The sequence below is a fragment of the Acinonyx jubatus genome, chromosome B1 (genome assembly GCF_027475565.1).
Source record: "Acinonyx jubatus isolate Ajub_Pintada_27869175 chromosome B1, VMU_Ajub_asm_v1.0, whole genome shotgun sequence".
NCBI classification, from domain to species: domain Eukaryota; kingdom Metazoa; phylum Chordata; class Mammalia; order Carnivora; family Felidae; genus Acinonyx; species Acinonyx jubatus.
This window is the reverse complement of record NC_069382.1, coordinates 38,257,063-38,278,662: the sequence shown is the minus strand read 5'-3', so window position 1 is coordinate 38,278,662 and position 21,600 is coordinate 38,257,063. Positions and strand designations below refer to the sequence as shown.

Below are 21,600 nucleotides of genomic sequence, written 5' to 3'. Positions count from 1 at the left end.
ATATAGAAGGTATGCAAACACATCTTGGAGAGATGGTAACATCGTTCACTTATTCAGCAAGTTCGGATTTGGGAGGAGGAGCGTTATTCTCCCCCTGTTCCCTTTCACCACTGCAGAGAGAAGCTCTTTCTCCTCCTTCCACAGATAGCTCCGTATTGATACTATGTATCTTATTATTAGGGGAAAAAACCTAAAAACCTCCTGGTGAAAGGGCAATGGATGGATCATTACAGTCCTTTAGTCTTATTATTAATAAAGTTAACTGAGAATTGAACCCTAATTATCCAGAACAAAACATTAAATAAAACCATCTCTATTTTACTTTAATAAAAGGGGGATTGAAAAATCACCTGTTCTCAGGGCACCTGGGTGGCTCAGTCAGTTAAGCGTCCAACTTTGGCTCAGGTCAAGATCTCACCATTTGTGAGTTCGAGCCCTGTATTGGGCTCTGTGCCGACAGCTCAGAGCCTGGAGCCTGCTTCAGCTTCTGTGTCTCCCTCTCTCTCTGCCCCTACCCAACTCATGTTCTGTCTCTGTCTCTCTCTCTCAAAAATAAACATTAAAAATTTTTTTAAAAAAATCATCTGTTCTCTCCCAGCCAAGACGAACCACTCAGCCCTTCTCCTGCCTTCTCTTCTCCCATGCACCATTCAGGAGGCCCAGGGCCTGCACCTTGAAGTCAGAGCGTTCAATCCCTGTGAGGCTCAACCCCAGTGAAACGCCAGGATAAGAACTGGGGATGTTGAAAGGCTTGGAAGATTCCCCCACTCATAGATAGGAAGCATCTCTGAAACAGAAGAAGAGTCACAACCTCTCTCCTCGGGCCTCCAGCTCTACTGCGCTGATGCCCAGCAGGGTTACCAAAGCCTGTGCTTTACCTCCATTACATCCAGTTACCTTTCTGCCCTATCCTTGACAAGACTGGGCCAACACAATCTGTGGCACCACTGACACTGGTAAGCCTCTTGGATTAGCTGCTAAACTGTCCACTGTAGGTGCTCAAATGATACCCATATTAAGTTCTAACAGATATGGACCTGCTGCTACTGTTGGTCTGTTGTACCTTTCTAGACACACCTCATCCTATTGATAGATTCCAGAGGACAACCATAAGCTGAAACAAGGCAACAGGTAACCAGCCTGCCCTGAGACTAAACATGACTGAGGTCTCAAGACTCTGTGTTTGATTGTTATGGAACCAGGGAGATTTTTCACTGACACTGAAAACTCCCCTTCAGAGGTGAGGGGCTAACAAACCACTAGTGAAGGAGAAGCAGCATTCTGGAAAAAAGATTTCTCTCTTCTTGCAGACTTACTGACAGGCTAACTCTGAAATTGCAAGTTACTTCAACAGATGGGGTAGATGTTATAATTTATAACATCAGCATGTTATCCAGATGGATTTAGATTCCTAAAATGAAAGCTACTCTGGAAAATTATAACTGAACCTGGGTTAAGGTAGTTTAAACTCCTCCTAAAATCAGGTCACGCAGTAGCTGTAAATCAAACTCCCCCAAACCTCTCAAACTGTAATTATTACCCATTACACGCAGATCTTGGCACTGTGTAATCTCCAGAGACACTGGAACACAATAAAATGATTTTGAGGCGAATCACAAGTCATAATGGAGACTTGAACACAATGGTACTGACAGCAGGTTCAGAAGTTAAGTGTTATGGAGAGGATGCTTTGTTCTTTTTACTTTACAACAGGATTATCATTTCTGAGGAGCACATTCTTTTGGCTCCTCTGATGATACTGGTCCAAATATAATCTGTTGTTCCATCGAGGGCAGTGGGCACATCCAGGGATGCCTGGCTATGATCGCTACCAAGCAGTGAGCTTTGTCTGCTTGCAAAGAGAGTTCTTGAACACAAAGCCAAAATCCAGCATCAGATATTAATCACCTGGATTCGGGCAATCTCCTTACAGTACTGATCATTCCCTGATTTACCCCTGTGCATGACTCTAAGAATTCTAGAGCAGCGGTCTTCATCCAAGCCCCCTAAAGGCAGTGTCACCTCCAAGCAAGTTCCCTCTGATCAGCTCTCTTCACACATATTACAAGAACCAAGCCTATGTGAGTTCATAGGAGGATTTCTGTGCTAGTGAAGAGGGGTAAATAAAAGCTTTCTTTTACTTCCTCAATTTTTGAAATGAATCAGATCTTCACCCTCCCATGCTCTGTTTTAAGCTGAATCCAGGCAGGGTGTGGCGGGACTACTCCAGTCCAAAAGGAAGCAGATGTCACTGCATAAGGTCTAACTGGATGGCTTCTGGCTTTTAAAGACCCTGGCGCAGAACTGGCTAAAACCCCTGAGGGCCTGAATACCCAGCATGGAGTTTCATAACAGAAGGAGTTGAGAGGGAGCCGAGAGAAATGTCCCACTACTTTCTGCGTGTGATGCCAGGGCACTCTCTAGAAAAGTACTATTCAACAGAATTTTCTGTGGTGATAGACATGTCTGGGCTGGCCATGTGGAGGCCACTAACCATATATGGCTACTGAGCACCTGAAATGTGACCAGTGTGACTGAGAGCCTCAAACTTTCATTTTATTTTAAAAATTTTTATTTTTATTATTTTTTTTATTTTTTGAGAGAAAGCGTGTGCACCAGCAGGGAAGAGATAAAGGGTGAGAGAGGGAGAGAATCCCAAGCAGGCTCCACTCTCAGCCCAGAGCCCCACACAGGGCTCGATCCCATGACCACCAGATCATGACCTGAGCCCAAATCAAGAATCGGACATCCAACCAATGGAGCCACCCAGGAGCCCCAACTTCTAATGTTAATTTTAATTAACTTTGGTATAAAGAGTCACATATAGTTAGTGGCTACCATATTGGACAGCACAACTCTAAGCCCCACTGGGATGAAAGCAGACCTCCATGACAGGCCCAGGAAGACTATTTTTTGCAGAAAAGAGGGTGAACAGATCTTAAGAAACTCTAAATAACTCGGAAATTCTAGCATGGCCCTAGTTGAAAATCAAGTGACAGCAACTACCTCACAGAAGAAGGGCAGTTCTCTGGGATGCCCTTCTCCACAGCTTCCTCCTGGAAAATGCCTACTCATCCTCCAAGATTCAACTCAATAGCATGAAAATAGCATGAAGCTTTCTGACTTCTCCCTGAGCAGTAAGTCAATGTTCCTCTACACCTGCTGAGCACCTGGTTCCCACCTCCACTTGAAACTCACTTGGTCTATCCAGGGTCTCACCTGGTTCCCCCTCCATCCTGGCAGGTGCCATCCACAGCTCTGTCAGCGTACTCACAGCACATTCTACTACTCTGTGTCTCCCTGCCCCACCTCCTTGTGATCTCATGGAGGGCAACTGATTTATTTTCACACTCTCAGCACCTGCTACTTAGAAGATGCCCAGAAAACAACTAATGAGTAATTCTGTCTTATAATCAAGCCAGAAACTTTCTTCTCTAGGACACTTCTATGCAGCTACTGCCCCTATTGTTATTGGTAGAGCATTGTTATCGGTAGAGACAAGGGATGCCCTCATGTTTCTCTGAAGGACTGCTAACTTTGTTTATATGTGTACATCTGTATGCCCTACTTCCAGAACCTGGAAAATATGTGTTTCAAAATCAGATGAAAGGTAACCAAATACCTATAACATGTAGAGTTCTTAATGTCTGCCTGGCACTAGTCAAAGGGTGCATTATTTCATTTAATCCTCAAAGCAGCCTGACAGCAGGTACTGTTCCTACTCTCAAATCACAGATGAGAAAATCTGCATCAGAGAGAGCATCATAATGTGTTTAAGGTCACTGAGGCAGGCCAGGAGAAGTGCTGGTCTTGAACCCAGGCAGTCTCACCCCAGAGTCCAGGCTCTCATCCACTCAACCTGAATACTACCCCTGTGCTAGTGTTTCACACTGCTCAACGAGCTTCTATTTACTATTTACTATTTAATTCTCAAACAACTCGAAATGAACAGAACTGGTATTATTATCATCACCACACAGATGGGAAAACTGAAGGACAGAAGGTATGTGCCCAAGGTTATAGGATTAGTTAGTGATGGTTTCAGGTCTCTTGTTTCTTATTCAAGTATTTTGTTTTTTAACCCCACAGGCTCATGAAGTTTTCCTGAAGTTGGCTGAAAGTAAACTACAGTATTTACTTCACACATTTCTTACCCAGGCAACATAAAGAAGATGCATTTTTCAGTGATTACTCAAGTACAGTTGCCTGGATGTAGGAGCAACACATTGGTAACCTCTGCAACCTCCCCTAGGCTCAGGATTCCCATTGCAGAGCACAGAGAGTTTCAGCTTTCTCCTTGAGCAGCATCAGGTCTGCTGAGAGCTGCCTGCAGGTTGCTGCCCTTCCAGAGCTCTGCCAGGAGGCCCTCACTCCTTCTTCTGTCATCTGTCCCACACTCTCTGCCTCTTGGAATGCCCAGAAAACCCTGCAAGGAGGGGATGGCACTAAGACAACTTACATGAAGGAACACATCTCTGCTGTTAAGGTGACATCAAAGTCCCACACTGCAAAGTGCCAAGGTTAGGGGTGAGTAAAAGAAAAACTGAGTTTTAGAAGAACTCATTTCCAAGTAGCAACCCTGCCAGACGCAAAGGGCACATGCTATCCATAGGAGGTCTTAAACTTGGACGAGAGCTCTATATTTCCCCCCTTCAGCTCCCTTCCACCTTATGCTTTCTTTAACTCCTTCAGTATTTACAGGAAGTATTTTTGGAGAGGCCCTGGGACCTGCCCTAGATTCTCTATATGGGGGGGGGAGATGTATGGTGATGTCGAGCTCTCACCCTTGGGGTCTCAGGCACCTTAGGGGTGAGGAAAAATAGAGCTCTTAAAATATTATTCATGTTTCCTTAATAATTCAAGAATAAAAATCACATAATTTGTTTTTTCATCATTACCTTAATGATTAACACTTATTAACTAGGGCTTACTATGTGTCACATTCAGCTCTAAATATTCACATATATTAACTCATTGAATTGTTAGAATGATCCTATTAAGCAGATGATATCACTGTCTGCATTACACAGAGGAGACAGAAGATCAGAAGTCACGTGACTTGCCTAAGGCCACACAGCTGGTTGATGGGGCTGGGATTTGACCCCTAAGATGTTCTCTTAACCACTACAACTGCGGCATCCTTTCCCAGAATAAAGAGTATCCAAATTTTATAAAGAAACCACATGACAACAAAGAAAATTCTGACAACAAAACCATAGGTTAAAAATACTTCTCAAAAGGGGCACCTGGGTGGCTCAGTCAGTTGAGCATCTGACTTTCGCTCAGGTCATGATCTCATGGTTCATGAGTTAGAGCCCCTCATTGGGCACATTGCTGTCAGCCCACTTCAGATCCTCTGTCCCCCTCTCTCTGCCCCTCTCCCAATCGTGCTCTTTCTCAAAAATAAACATTAAAAAAAATTCTCTAAATACCAGGATCCCCCTTTCCATAAAAAATCTGAAGTCAAACCCCCAAAGCAGGTCACTCTCTTTTGCCGCAGGCCCCCCCCGCCCCGGCCCCTCCACCCTTCCCTTGCCTGCTTGGTCCCTCTTGGTCCCTCCAAGAGCACAGTGTGAAATAACACTGGAGCCTGGGCACCAGTAATGGGAAGCTTGGGGTCCCAGGCACATGCAGGCCATGACTCCCAGTGGCTGGCAGCATTAGGATGAGGATAGGTGCATCATTTGCAAAACTCAAGTAAGCAAGGTCTTTGGGGTTAATGGACTATTCTGAACATTAATGGAAATACATACTAATGTTTTTGCAACTGGTTTGCTACACTGGGTAATTTATGAGAAAAGTCAGGGTCTTGGGAAAAAACAAAGACACAACCCACAATGATGCATAGTATTTGCTGCCGAAAAGCTAGCTCTTCTCAAGTCTGAATAAATGTATGTAGCTTTAGCTTCTTTATGTTTTGTCTTCAGTTAGTTTGGAAATCTGAATCCTAGGCAGTCAGACAGGAGAACTATGGAGAATAATTCAAAGTGTTTTGATGCCATTAATGTAGATGAAGGCTTCATGCTAAAATGTAGGTGAATTCCCAGGGCTCCTTGCTAAGGCCATGCTGGTCCCTCTCAAGGGTAGGACAGTGGCTGGCAGGGAAGGGGCCTGCACTAGTCCTTCCCTGCCACACTCACACAGGGACATATTCTCGCTGCTGCCTACAGCCTACCCACCCTACGCAGTGTATGAATCATATATGTAAATGAGGCAGTGCTTAGTAAAGGAAGAAACTTGAAAATCTCTTTGTAAGAGGGGGGCAAATTTTGCTGGCTGCACAGTTAAGAAATCGCCACTCCTCGGCAAAATAGTCAAAGGACAGATTATCACTTATGAGTGCCAATTCGCATGTTCGTTAAAATTTTAGCCTGAAGGAAATCTTGGGCAGTCTCTGAGACTCTGTCCACACAATCTCTCCTGTTGTATGCACTTGGTCCTCAAGGCCTGTGTGGCAGGGGCTGCAGGCCAGCACACTGCCAAAGGACAGGGACACGGGACTCCACTTGGACAGTTGGCTCTAGGGAACTTAAGTCCCAGACAGCAACTGCCTCCTCAGAAATGGATAGGGCTTGCTTTCCAAGGAGAATGAAAATTTGGAGGATGTGTCAGAAATGGAAGCAATCAAAATAGCTGCAGTGTGAGCTATATTGAAATCCCACAGATGTTAAAGGGATTTGCTTTTTAAGTAGCTTAAAATATAAAATATTGGGACTGAAGCATTTAGAGGCAGGTTCAGTTATAAACCATGAAAGCAAAAGACATCCACAAGAAACAAATCAGGATGGAAATACTTCATCAACAGTCTAATTATGTTCATATTTGAATAAGGAATGTTCATTACATTTCAGCAGAATAATGATCAACTCTTGATGCTTAAAGCAAATATGTGAATCCTCTAACAACAGAAGCAATTAGAAAATTCCTAAATCAGAAATTTGTTTATACACTTATTGCTAGCTTTTCCCCACCTTCCTATTCCCAGTCCCTGATGAATTCTAAGCTCCTGAACACTGTCATGTATTAACAGGAGATAGGAAATGCTAATGGAGGGAATGAAGATAGGAGTCTGTGGGTTTCTGAACAGACTTTCAAACTTCAGTTTTATTTATTTGTTGGCCCTTTGCTCTAAGAAGTGTAAAAAAGCATGTTAGTGAGTACAGATAATTATATATCTACACACTTTGGATACTCCTATTCATGAACCAGAATAAGTAAAATGACTTTGAAGGATGTTAAATTTATCCAGGAGGACTCTCCAACACTAATCACGAACTTTACAAACTTTCTAGACAATAACATGTGTTTTAAAGACTGCTAATAGCATTGTGACCAACCAGATGCAAGAAGAAAATGTATAAAAATAAGGACTGTATTTGAGGGTCAAGATAGTCCAACACAATGAAAGGAGGGTGACAAAGAGAGAAGAAAATAATCCTTTTTAAGGAAACAAAACCAAACAGACTTAACTACAGTATACAGGAGATTTAAATTTAGAAAACAGAAGATACGGCTTTAGCAATTCCAGGACTCACTCCCATCTCTCTGCACCTTCCCTCCCAACATCGTGCTCAACCTAAACTGGCAATGTTCTGCTCAAGTTTTCCAAACAGCTTTATTCCCTGTTTTGGGGGTGGTTGTTCTTTTGTCCTTCCAAATTCCTGTTGCCTTCTGGGGTGACCTCCTAGGTTCTGGGATTTTTAAGGACAAGCCCTAAATAAATACTTGTCAAAACAGCATAGGACAGTTTTTGCAGTAATAAAGATCTATTTTATTGAAGTGCTACTTATTCTTCATATATGATGCTGTTATGACAGTATTTTGTGGCAAGATTAGGATTCTAAAGAAGAGAAAAGCAGAGAGAACAGGAAGGGTGAATTTACTCTCAAGCTGTTCAGTTCTGGTAAGCCATAACAACAGAAACACTACGCACCAGGCACTGTTCTAAGCACGTTACATATATTAGCTGATGAACTTTTTTCTTAATGTTTATTCATTTATTTTGAGAGAGAGAGAGAGAGAGTGAGCAAATGCCGGAGAGGGCAGAGACCATGGATCATGACCTGACCCAAAATCAAGAGTTAGACACTTAACCAACTGAGTCACTCTGGTGCCCCTGATGTACTTTAAAAACAAAACAAAACAAAACAAAACAAAAAAACAAAAACCCTACTCTATAGTGTAGATATCATTATCCCCATTTTACAGAGGAGACGAACATACCCAGATCTAGGGGATCTGGTCTTGGAGTCTTGTGCGAAGCCTGTACTACACAGTCGACCCTCAAACAACACAGGGTTGAACTGTATGGTCCACTTATATGTGGGTGTTTTTCAAATAAAAATAGTACTGTATGCATTTTCTCTTCCTTATGATTTTCTTAATAATGTTTTCTCTAGTTTACTTCATTATAAGAATACAGGCATAATACATATAACATACAAAATAACTGTAATGTTATCAGTAAGGCTTCTGGTCCACAGTAGGATATTAGTAGTTAAGTTTCTGGGAAGTCAAAATTTAACTGTGCAGGAAGTTGGCACCCCACCCCCTGCATTGTTCAAGGATCAGTTGTACCCCCTTTCCATGCTAAGAGCCAAGGAAACTCTGTGCTTCTTGGGCTGTACATTGAAAAAAACATTTTTTTTTCTCACATTTATTTATTTTTGAGAGACAGAGAGTGTGAGCAGGGGAGGGGCAGAAAGAGAAGGAGACACAGAATTGGAAGCAGGCTCCAGGCTCTGAGCTGTCAGCACAGAGCCCAACGCGGGGTTTTGAACCCACGAACTGTAAGATCATGACCTGAGCCAAAGTCAGATGCTTAACCAACTGGGCGCCCCACTGGGGTCTTCATTTTTAAAAGTCAGCCTGAGATATAATTTATATACAATAAAAATTTTCCAATTTTAAGTGTACAAATGATTGAATTTGACAAATGTATACAATTGGGTAACTACTAACACAATAATAATATAGATTGTATTTCTATTACCCCAAACCCTTGTGTCCTTGGGGCATTTTATTAAACATTTGCATGTTACATATCTGCCTCTTAAAATTCTCCCTGGGATTCAGCAAAATAGTGTCTGGACAAGAATGTGCTTTTTCCTTATTCTCAGAGGTGGGGATGGGGCATACTTATGCTGGGTGAAGATTCCATGACACTTTACATCACCACTGACTGTAAGATTTAGTGAATTAATCCATTTATTGGAGAAACAAATCTCTGTGGTATTACTGTTCACTGATTTAAATTCCAAGTTATATAAAAAACATGACATGGATGTTCCCACTTGTGTTAGTGGTCAGATATGCTGTGACTTTGAAGTAAAATAGATCTGGCTCTGAATACTGCCACTAGTGTTAGAAGTCCAAAAAGAACTTCACATCTTAGTTCCTAGTTCTTATTCTATAAAGTGGAAATAAAAGTTACCTCCTTCAAAGTGTTCAATGTAATGTTTGGCACATATTAGGTCCTCAAAAAATTGCAGCTCTAACAGAATCTTCTGACAAACAATTAGAAATAATAAGAGATTTCAACAGTATTAATGAATTTAAGATCAACATATAAAAACATAATTTCTTTACAGCATCAACAACCAATTATGTAATTTTTAAAAATCCCTTTCAAAACAGAAAAAAAATTTATATACCTAGAACTAAATCTAGTTTTCCTTTTTTTTTTTTTTTTAAAAAGGTGCATGTCCTATATGGGGAATTTATTTAATGATTTAAAAGAAATATAAGAAGAAATTTACTATGTTCATGGATGGAAAAATACAATAATATAAAGATGGCAATTATATCTCCAAATTAATCTACAAATTCAATGAAATTCTATTAAAATTCCCAACAAGCATTTTAAAACTTGATGTGTTGCCCCTAAAAGCCATGTGAGCTATGTGGGGCCAAGAAAGACAATTTCAAAGAAATAGGAAGAGGGAGAACTTGTTCTAATAGATATAAAGACATAATATAAATATATAGTAATTCCCAGAAACAGGATCTTGGTATACAACAGCGGGAGCATTACAAATCAGTGGAAAAAGGAAGACTAATGAATGATACTGGGAGAACTGGCTACTCACATGTAGAATAAATTAGGTGTCTATACCATATATCATATACAAAAATAAATTACAGGTGGATTATATATTATACAATAAGCAAAAACCATAAAGGAAAAATAGCTAAACTCAACCTCACTGAAATGAAAAACTTCTATGCCTCAAAATGTGCCAAAAATCTAAAATACGTAGTCTAGGAAAAGATATATGCAACCCATATAATTAATAAAGGCTTACTATCCAGAATATATAAAATCCTACAAATTAATATTAAAAACTCAACTGACTAGAAAAATAGTCAAAAGATTATAAGTAATTACAGAATCCCCCTATCCAGGAACCATGGAAGGCTCAGCCTCACTACAAATCAGTGCAAATTAAAATAAGGTGAGGGGCGCCTGGGTGGCTTAGTTGGTTAAGTGCCCAACTTTGCTCATGGCTTAGGTCATGATCTCATGGTCATGGGTTTGAGCCCTGTATCAGGCTCTGTGCTGACAGCTCAGAGCCTGGAGCCTGCTTCAGATTCTGTGTGTGTGTGTCTCTCTCTCCGCCCCTCCCCTGCTCATGCTCTGTCTCTTTGTCTCTCAAAAATAAATAAACGTTAAAAAAAATTTTAATATAAAAAAAATAAAATAAGGTGATTCCACTTTGGACCCATAAGAATAAGGGAAAATAAAAGTTTGGCAACACCAAGCATGGTAAGTATGTAGGAAAACAGAAACTCTTAAAGGTTGCTAGTGGGAGTAGAGATTCATATAATCACTTTAGAGGGCATTTGGCAATATTCAATATAATTAAAGATTCATGTAACCTACCCTCCTAGCAATTCCACTTTTAGATATACACCCTGAAGAAATTATCACATATGTGTACAATGAGGTATGTCCAAAAGTATATACCCCACATCATTTTCTGTAATGGCAAAAAAAAAAAAAAAAAAAAAAAACTATACCAAATATAGAAGGGATGAATGAATAATGATAGTGTGTATAATAACATACAAATATAATTATTAAACACATATAAAGCATTGTATGTTTACACTTTATGTATTATAAATAACATATAATATACTGCACAATAGGTAAAACAAATGAGCCAGTCTACATTTATAAAAAGGGAAAAATCCAGAAAACATAATGTTGGGAGAAAACTCAAGTTGCAGAACAATGCCTATAACATGATACCATGTAAAGGTTAAACACAAGATTGCATGTTTTATAGAAGTATGTATACGTTTAATATATCTTAATATATTTTATAAAAATTCACAGACATCTACATATATAATGAGAGTACAAAAATGAGAGAATAAAAATGAAAGGATAATTTCAAAAGAGTGGTTCACCCCCTGGGAGAGAAGTATACAGAATCAAAAAGGCAGTAAAAGAGGGTGCCTTAATTCTTTCAGGCTTTCTTTCCTTTTTTTTTTTTTTTAAGTTTATTTATTTATTTGAGACAGAGTGAGAGAGGTGGGGGAGGGGCAGACAGAGAGGAAGAGAGAGAATCCCAAGCAGGTCCCACACTGTTAGAGACATGGGGCTTGATCTCACGAACTGTGAGATCATGACCTGAGCCAAAATCAAGAGCCAGATGCTCAACTGACTGGGCCACCCAGGTGCCCCAGGTTTTATTTCTTATTAAGAAAAATAGATATGAAGTAAATATGGCTTCTAACATTCACTGTACTGTATCCTGGAAAGTAGATATAACATTTGCTACAACGTTGGTCTTAGTCATAGCTTCCTTTGTACTTTTTGTTCAAAATAGTTTATAATAAATTTTTTTTTTAAATAAGGAAAGGGAGAAAAATCCTCCATAATGTGGGTAGGCCTCATCCAGTCAGTTGAAGGCCTTAAAAGAACAAAGACTGACCTTGCCTGAGCAAGAAGGGATTCTGCCAGTGTTCAGCCTTTGGACTTGAGCTCAGTCTTCCCCGAGTCTCCAGCCTGCTGGCCTACCCAACAGATTTGGGGCCCAGCAAGCCTCCACAGTCACGTGAGTCAGCTCCTCAAGAGGCTGGCCATAGAAGGATCTTCAGGAGAAACAATTGCAGAGGTCCTAAGAGAGGGGTAAGTGTGGTGTGTCAGGGATAGAAGGGAAACGTGTGGTGGAGAGCAGTGATCAAGGTAGGGCTCTTCGAAGAACATCATCTGAGACAGGGCCGGAGCAATAATCAGGGGTGGATCAAGCCAGCTTTGTGAGCCCCAGGGAGGAATTTGGGTTGTACTCTCATTGCAGTTTGATTATGTTGAAAATGGGGGACAGCAGAGGAAAGATGGAGACCAGTTAGGAGGCTGATAAAGGAGGGCAGATGAGAGATCAAGATTAGTTATTCACGTGGTGACAAACTCCAGAACTTTCTCCTACTGAAGGGGCTTAGCAGCAAGGCAAGATGCTCTGGGACATACACTGTAGTTTTCCCAGCAGTCCTCCTAAATGAGTGTGAGTATAAAATTTCCAAATTAACTAACATGAATTACCTTTGCAGAATATTAAAAAATTAGAAAAATGCCCACTACAAAATTCCTTCACAAGGCCCTCTGTCAAGACTGCTGGGGCTTCCTAGTATTCTTCTGTGGTTGCACAGTGTAGTAAGGTGGCCTACAAATTTGCAGGGAGGTTCTTCCCAGGGAGCAGGTGGGAAAGCATCCTGGGAAGGAGCCAGTGTGTACATCAGCTCCCTGGTCTCCAGGCTACTAGGAAGGAACATGGGAAGCAGCTGAGAGATGTCAGCAAGTCGTTCCATCTGGGTCCTAACACCAAACTGAACCATGTAAAAGCTAGAAATGTGCTCTGGCTCTAAGGAAAACTAACAAAAAGTGTAAAAGAACTTGAGAATCTTCAATGGGTTCTCCCACAAGTCCCACATAACCAATGGGGCCAAAAGTCCAGTAAAAGTTGAGACCTTGTGGTCTCTGAAAAAAGCTTGCTGAGAGAGAAGTGGGGAGATGGCATATCTAGATGTGCTTGAGATCATCAAAAGATGTTCATGAATTAGAGTTCAGCACTGCATTTCAGGATCTCTCTTGTACTTGGGATTTTCCAAGCTCTTACATCTAGGAGATCAGACAATATCCTACTTTACTGCCTCTAATACTGGCCCCCATGGACAGATATTAATCTCATTATTATCCCAAGTGAGGAGGGACACCTGAGACAAAGATCTGGCGCCATCACAATGCATGTTAGTGCTCCCCAGGGTCTTGTCCTTGTTTTTCTCTCATCATTCTTCCCAATTCACTCCTGAAAAACCTCATCCCTCCCATGCTTTTCATTAGGTGCTGATAACTCCAATATATTATCTCTAACATTGTTCCATCAATTCAATTTCCAAAGGGATATTTTCATATGACTGCCCCAAAGACATTTCAAACTCATCATATCCCAGATAAGCTCATTGTCTCCCCTCTTCTTTTTGCCCCTTAATCTCCCATCCTCTTGTGGTCCTTCTTCCAGCTGATAGCATGCCACCTTCTGCCTAGCCCCACAAGCCAGAGATCCAGTAGTTTTCATTTCCCTTGTCCTCTACCCACTCATCCTGTCTAAAGCTAATTAAAAGAAAAGGGTAAAAGTGTGACTTCCACAGTGAAAAATTAGCTGACCAAAACAGTAACATAAGAAAGGCAGTTTATGGAGTGCATGATAATGGAGGAAGATGGCAAACCAATACAAGAGCTACCATCCCATTATTTCAAACAGGGCTCATGAGCAATAAACAATTATATTTTAAAAATATAAGATATTATCCATCTTTGTCATAGAAACATGTGAAATTTTGTCTTCTTAAAACAGAAGATAATGACCTAATGACTATTAATATCATATTATTTACATTATACTGTATATTATTTATTTTGCTTATGACTATGATATTTATACAAATGAAAATAAACAAGTAACAATTGCAACTAATAAGTTATTAAAACTCAAGAATTTATTTTTTAATCAAAGCTCCAACTGGATTTTTAGTTCAACTTTGTCTTTCTCACTTTTATCAACTGTTTCAAATAGAACTGCCTGTTAAAGTACCAGGATTTTGAATTACATGAACCAACATTTTCAATGTCTCACTTCCTGCTGTTCCAATGAACTGCCACCCTTGTAATCAGGGATGACAGCATCTTCTGCCCAATGACACAGAAACTACAAAGTACTGATTTCCTCAGTGCTTATCATAAAAAGGAAAAAAAGGGGGGGGCAATATGAAACAGTGGGGCTAACGTGTAATTGGCCATGTTCTTTCTATTCATCTTTTGACACTGATGTCCCTCTTTCTTCCAATGTCTTCCAAGAAGAATGGGAAGAATGGAGGCTTACGACTCAGTCCTAGGAGGGGGAGGGGCTCCTCAGGGAATGGACAATTACTAAGGCCTAAATTGCCAAAGAACACATATTTTCAAGGAAAGCTAGACAGTTCCATAATGATCTGACTGCAAAAGCAGCCCATTAGCAGAAAGCCTATTACAAATAATATTTTTCTTTTTAGAAGAGTTTGCCATATTATAGGGTTGGGAGCCTATTTTTGTGGATATATTTATGTGTGACATGAATACTAGTTAAACATGATTCAACATGATTCAAACCAATATACCCTTTGCGACAAGTGTGCTCTGTGAGAGAACTTTATTTTTGTCTTAAAGCACTTTTATTGTACATAGAGCCAATTAGTCCAAATCAACCACAGACATTACAGAAGCAAGCTGAGGCAAGAAGCCCCTTCTTTTCTTGAAGTCCAAGAAACTAAGCAGTCAGTGAAATGTGTGCTGGGTACACAGAGGACTTGAATTAATCAAATTTCTAGTGTTAAATGGCTTATTAGGTAATATCTGCTCAGGCTTCAACAAACCCACCTGGCAGCCTTAACTACTTAATGGAAACATAGATCAAAGTAATAGAATTTTTAGGTTAAAGATCATAAAGTTCAATTTCTTCATTTAATAGATGAGGAAAATGAGGCTTAGCTAAATTGACTTGCTACAGAAAAAGAAGATGATTTGCTCAAAGTCACTCAACTGTCAATGGAGAGCTGACCTTTGGATTGCTAAACCAATGCCTTGCCTACCACACCAAGGGCATATCTGACTCATGGTGGATGGTGGACAACAGGCACTGCCTTTTGAGGGGAGCCCTAGTGTAGGTGACCAGGAGGCACTGTCTTCCCCACCCACCCGGCGGTATTTCATTTGTGGTGATAAATTAGCCCATAGTACATGCAGAGACCACAACCACTCACTGTTTCCTAACTTCATCATGAGTTTGCAACCCACTGAGAAACATTTGAAAAACTCCTTGTGAAAATAATTTCAAAGGCTCTTCTTGGGCAGCACAAATAAAAGGACGCCTTTATTCTTTTTGCCCTCCTGGTGGATTAGCATAGCTCTGTGCATCGCCAGATGAGGTTCCATTGAGGGAACCTCTGTACTCACCATGGAACCAGGGAGCTATGGCGTCTGAGGCTTTCTGGTAGCCTGCTCGCAGAGGTAGCTGCTCCTCTTTAAACCACCGAATGATTTCCTCTTGGGCATAGCTGGATGCCATCCTCGTCACTCCCTGATTTCTGTTATTTAGAAAATGTTTTTCAAGTTAGATTTAACTAATTTGAAAACAATGCCTTTAGAACTCATATATACCCTATATATATGTAATCATGTATATATTATATATATTTGAAAATCTAATTACATGGGCTGAGCTAAGGGGAGGTTATACCCCTAATTACTGCCATCATACAATTCCTTGAGGGCTAGTCAAGAAATAGGAAAGAGGGGCACCTGGGTGGGTTAGTCGGTTGAGCATCTGACTTCGGCCCAGGTCACAATGTGAGTTCAAGCCCCACATCGGGCTTGATGCTGTCAGCATGGACCCCACTTCAAATCCTCTGTCCCCCTCTCTCTGCCCTTCCCCAACTTGTGCTCTCAAAAATAACATTTTAAAAAAATAGGAAGGAACATAAATCTGTCACTTGTCCTTCTGGTCCTGTGGGGCTAGTCATGGCTATGAGCAACTGCTGTGTTAAAACACAGATTTAATTCATTTTTAATGTGAATAAAAGCTCCATTAACTCCCAGTTAAAATTTGAGAAAATAAGTACTAAAAAGTGAAATACACCCCAGCACTACTTTCCTTGGGCCATGTCCTTGCAAACAAAAGAAATCAAATGCAATAAAATAAATTTCCTTCCTAACATTTTCATTATTAAACTTTCTCTTCTTTCTGTTTCCATCTCCCTGACTTGCTTTCTTCTCTCCCACACTTTGAAGAAGTTTGGTTCTGTTAAAGATAGCCTCAGAACTATAAAGTAAAAAGAAAGAAAAATGTATGAAGATTGGTAAAAGAAAAAAAAAAGATACAAGCAGCAGAATCATTTTGAAATATATTCAGTAGCAGAACTTAAATTCTGGGATGTAAGTCAATTTCCATTACAAAAGTAACATTGCAATGTAATAAACATATTTCCAAGTCTCACACCACAGCCCACTAATTTTGAGCAGAATTTAGTGTGAAAACAATGAGGAGTTTGGATGAACTACTGGGATACCTGTCATGTAAATTAATGTATGGCTCTTTATGCGTTTTATGGTAACACATGTCACTGTGAGTTACATGTGACATATATGTTAGATGTACATATATGCAGGTACATATTCATATATATACATAAACAGCATTTTGGAGAAAGTAGCCTATAATAGTTGACTTTTTTGGGTATCAGACACTGCACACACATAAGATTACATGATGAGTGCTCTAATTAGCTTTCAAATTAGGTTCTTTTTCTTTGGGAACTCTATGGAGATTAAGCAAAACATCCGAGGACAGCCAATCTGTCTTTTCTTGGGCTGGCTCCTAGCTGACCTCGGTCATCACTGTTGTCCCAGCCCAAAACCCATCCATTCTGGCGGTCTCACAAGAAGCATTTCATGCAAGTGTATTAAGTTGGAAAAAATGAGCTAACTGAGCACAGCTCAAAACAAGAATTACCCTTATTAAAGGCCACCTTCATTGCTGTCAATCGCATACACTGTGCTCTGAAAATACTGTGGGTCAGGACATATTTCAAGGCACAGTCCCACCCTCAAAAGAGCCTGGAGAACAGAGGTAGGTCCACAAACAGCCCTGCTGGGGATCTGTGGTCAATACACAGACAAGCCTGGGCACTGGAAAGGACCCTGTGCAGGATCTCACACCTTTGTGACCTGGTCACAGAAGTTTGAGGATACCTGTTTCTGATTGCCTTTCTTGGGTTTTTGTCCATAAGAAAAAAAAATGATTCCCCAAACTGTCACTTTGTAGACCATGATCATTTAGTTCGGGTCCCCAAGTCACAAAATGGAACCTTTTAGTTAAGTAGAAATAATTATAGTAGAGGAAAAGGTTCACCTTCCTATTTCCTCTGAGGTCATAATCTCCCTTAGGAAAAGCCCTGAAGATAACTACTGCCTCCAAGCAAAGAGAAATTTGTTTGCTTTTTATTTCTCCATGTTTGTAACCGAGTATTTTTAGTTTTTATTTCAGAAGGCAAGGCTTTCAGACAGTTCTGTTTCACTCAATCACTATTTGATTTCTCTGGTATATTTTAACTATCACCTTTCTACATATTAGAATACGGAAAAAAATCATATAATAACCAGGAGAAAATAATTTTATAATCAGTTAAGTAACATAAAGGAAAGGGGTTTCTGCTATGATATTGTATTTTTCTTCGGGGATTTTACAAAACAAATTGTTCTAATTTCCCATAGCCTTGGAGGCAAAGGCACTGTTATGACCAAAAAAGTATTCATTCAACAAAGGAACAGTTCCAAAATGTCAACATATGAGCTTGGCTCTGTATCCCAGAACAAGGATTACCATCAAACCTTTAATCCTGAGCAATGAAAACATAACTCTACTGAAGCCATGAAAGTCAGCAAGCCATTAGATTCCTACTTTGATATTGTTTCCTACTAAGAGCAATACTGAGCACTGGTGAAACCCCTGTTGTTTCTGCTTCTCCCCTCATTGGCTCCCCTTCAGCCCAAGGGGGTGGGGGTGCGATAGTAGCTGATAGCAGATAGCTGATAGTGCATCAGTAGGATGCACTGAACTCAATGTGCATCCTAAATTACTGGGTATCTTAATTACAACAACTGTGGATATTTTATAGATAAGAATGAGACAAATCCAGACCAGGTATCTCAGGAAGACAGGCTTGGAGGGGAGGCTGAATTTAATTTCACAGGCAGCCAGCTGGTCCTTCACTCCCCATGGCTCATCATGCAGTTTGTCTTTAATCAGCCAGTTTCCACCGTTATGCTTAAAGCCATCTGTGTGGCTTCTTACCTAAGAGGCTTTCGAGGGTATCCCGCTGGGGTTAGGAACAGAGGCTTGGGTGGAAGCGGAGGTCTTTTTGGTTTCTGTGGAATGCTTGGGGGGCTTTGTGGTCCCTCACCGCTTCTTCCTTTTTCAGCTGCTAGTGATAACCTCTTGTAGTCTTCCCGCGCTTGTTTAGCCAAAGAGCGTCTCTTCTCATCAGCTGCTTTGGATTTTCGCACTAGGAAAACAAGGCGGGGGTGGGGGGGTGGGGGGTGTTGAGAAAGCCCCTGGTCAGCCAACAGAGATGGTGAGAAGACTCAGCTGGTGGAGAGAGCAGTCTCCCAGCAGATTCTGTCATCTGATGATGACAATGAACAATCAGTGTCAACCCCTATGACTCACATAGTTCAGGCTTGCACATTCACAACTGCCCAATGTTCACTGCAGACTTCCTATCTTTCTCTGGGAGTTTTAGGACTTTCTAAGAGGGAGAAGGAAGAGGAGGAGGAAAAGAGGAGATAGAAATGGAGAACCATGGGTACATGTTTTAGAATTTCCTGCAGTTGGCAAGACCAAGTGGTGAGTCACAGACCAAGTGAGAATTCCAACTGACAGGGGGTCTTTGAATAAAAGAGGTGATGTCACATCCCTCACACACGCAGCTCAGGATGTCACCAGCAAAGAGCAGACTATGAGGAACTCCTCAGTGCCATGGCTCCTGGCTGTGGACAGGATGAAAGAGTGGTGATGTCCACTCCTCAGTCCACAGAGAACTGAACCAAATGTAAATTGGCCTGCCAGAACAAAAAAATAAAATAAAGTGATTCTTACCACAGAGAATGTGTTGATACACATGAAAGCATCCCAAAGTCACCTTTTAATGTTGCTTTGTAAAGCAGAAGGTTTGTTGTTTTGTTTTGCTTTTGTTTTGGCAACACAGTGGTAAAGGACTCTAATGCAGGATGTTAAGACTAATTTTTATTGTGTGTATTTGCACTTCAGCCATTATTGGTCAAACCCTGTTAGGTTCGGCTTTAAAGAGATGCCAGAAATGTTCCATCACGCTAGAATTTCACTGCATAGAAGTGATTGGATCTTGCAAATGTTTTCATTTCACAAAAACTGTCATGTTAATGGTATTCACTGTTATGGAACTGAACACAGTATTCTCCACATCCTGCAAACATTGCCACTCCTGTTCTCGCCCTCAAGTGGTCTCTAGGGATGACCTGGTAGGTAAGCCTTTTTCTGGGTCAGCTGTTTCAAACAAACATTTTCCCCTAGCATCCCTGAGCAGGCTCTGCTCTGCCTTCACCTGCACTGAGCTCTTCCTAAGGAGGTCTATCTTTGGTGGTGCCACCTCTAAAAGGAGTCAGGGTTAGGTGATGGGCATGGGAGGGATGCTGATATATCCGATTATTCCTGGGTTCTTCTATTACCAAGTTGAGTTCAATGTTGAAATTTAGAAAAATACAGGATAACAAGAATTCAAATAAATCTCAGATCGCACCTCTCCAAAAAAACTAATGTCACATGTTAATAACCTTCCAGTTCTTTTACTTCATATACTCGAGCATTTTAAAATTGGGATCTTTTGGGACACCTGGATGGCTCAGTCAGTTAAGTGTCTGACTCTTGATCTCAGCTCAGGTTATGATTTCAGGGTTGTGAGTTCAAGCCCCATGTTGGGTTGTATGCTGGATGTGAGGCCTACTTAAAAATAAACAAACAAACAAAAAAAGGATGTTTTTCATATTATTTTGTAATATTTTTTCTTCTTCAAGTAAAAAAAAGATATAAACATATCCCAAATTCATTAAACACTCTTCTAAAACATGTTTTTTCATAGCTATATACCATTCTATCAAATAGATACGACAGCTGTGATGGTACAAAGATGAATGGAAAACCTTTCTACTACTGTTCAAAAAGAGACTCATAAACCTTTGTGTAACAACTTAGTAATAATTCTCTCAACAACTATTTTAAGTGCTTCCTAGTTTGATCGTTTATTAAGAGAAGGAATTGGCCTGGAGAGTCTAAAGTGTTATGGAGGCCCTGAGGTACTCACAAGATGCCTGCCACTCTGAATCTTCTTTCCAGCTTTTATAAATCTGCTTGGTTTTCTCCCCATCTATTTGTTTTAGTTCCTCATCTTGTGTTTTCTTCATGGATTCTTTCTTCTGTTAAAACAACAACAACAGAAACAAACACTAATGACTGACTGGCAGTTTTCTGTGAGGAGAGGTGGAGGAGGGGAGGGAGGAAGGGGGTACAGGGATGGGGAGGGGACTCAGGTTGGTTTCTGCTTAACTCCCTTGTGGCCCCTGGCTAGGCAATTTGTTGTGTAGGAAAAGCTTGGAGTCAGTGATACCTGAAGCTGACTCTACCGCCACCTAGCTGTACAACTGCATGGCCCCTTACCAAACCTCCCTTAGGCTGTCTTCCCCTAAGTATAATCAGAAAATCAAAAATATTTCGGGGCACCTGGGTGGTTCAGTTGGTTAAACATCTGACTTTAGCTTAGGTCATGATCTCGCGGTTCGAGGGTTTGAGCCCTGTGTCAGGTTCTGTACTGACAGCTCAGAGCTTGGCCTCTGCTTCCAATTCCATGTCTCCCTCTCTCTCTGCCCCTCCCCCACTTGAGTTCTCTCTCTTTCAAAAATAAACTAAAAAAAAGAGAATTAAAAATATTTCATAGGGTTATATTGAGGGTTAAATAATATTTAAAAAGTGTCTCCCATAGTGTGTAACACAGTAAGAACTCAATAAATATCCATTTTCCTCAAACACAGCACTTCTCTGTTTTAGGGTGAATTCCCTGAAGTAGTGTGTAAATACTGTTTCATGGCACCAATGTAAACACTCTAGTATCTGACAGGTTCCATAAAAATAACAGTACATTTCTACAGCAATCTTAGCTGTATCTCCATGTGCCCTCGCACCAGTGTGTCTAAAAATGTGGTACTTACACATGATTTTAGGTGACCCAAAAAGGAATATTTTTTTGTATTTAAAAAAAGCAGAAAAATATTTTTACAAAGCATCATCTTTGAGAAAACATAAAATAAGAAACACAAGTCTTCCTTAAAAAGGGAATTTGCTTTTGTTTATTGTAAAATATACATAATATAAAAATTACCATTGTAACCTTTTTAAAAATTGTGGCAAAATACACATAACATAAAAATGACATTAGCCATCGTGAAGTGGACAGCTCTATGCACCAGTACAC

At 40.5% G+C, this 21,600-nt stretch overlaps 1 protein-coding gene across 5 annotated transcripts in view; it reads right to left on the bottom strand.

Moving 5' to 3' along the window:
• The window catches only part of SH2D4A (SH2 domain containing 4A), a 70,492-nt gene that overhangs the window by 10,819 nt on the left and 38,073 nt on the right, over window positions 1–21,600 (bottom strand). For all 5 annotated transcript variants that reach the window (XM_015075893.3, XM_015075895.3, XM_053216497.1 and 2 more), the window contains 3 exons: window positions 20,437–20,548; window positions 18,393–18,603; window positions 15,497–15,627 (listed from right to left, as the gene is read on the bottom strand). In XM_015075893.3, the coding sequence (XP_014931379.1) occupies window positions 15,497–15,627; window positions 18,393–18,603; window positions 20,437–20,548 (454 nt within the window). The remainder of the gene's footprint in view (window positions 1–15,496; window positions 15,628–18,392; window positions 18,604–20,436; window positions 20,549–21,600) is intronic.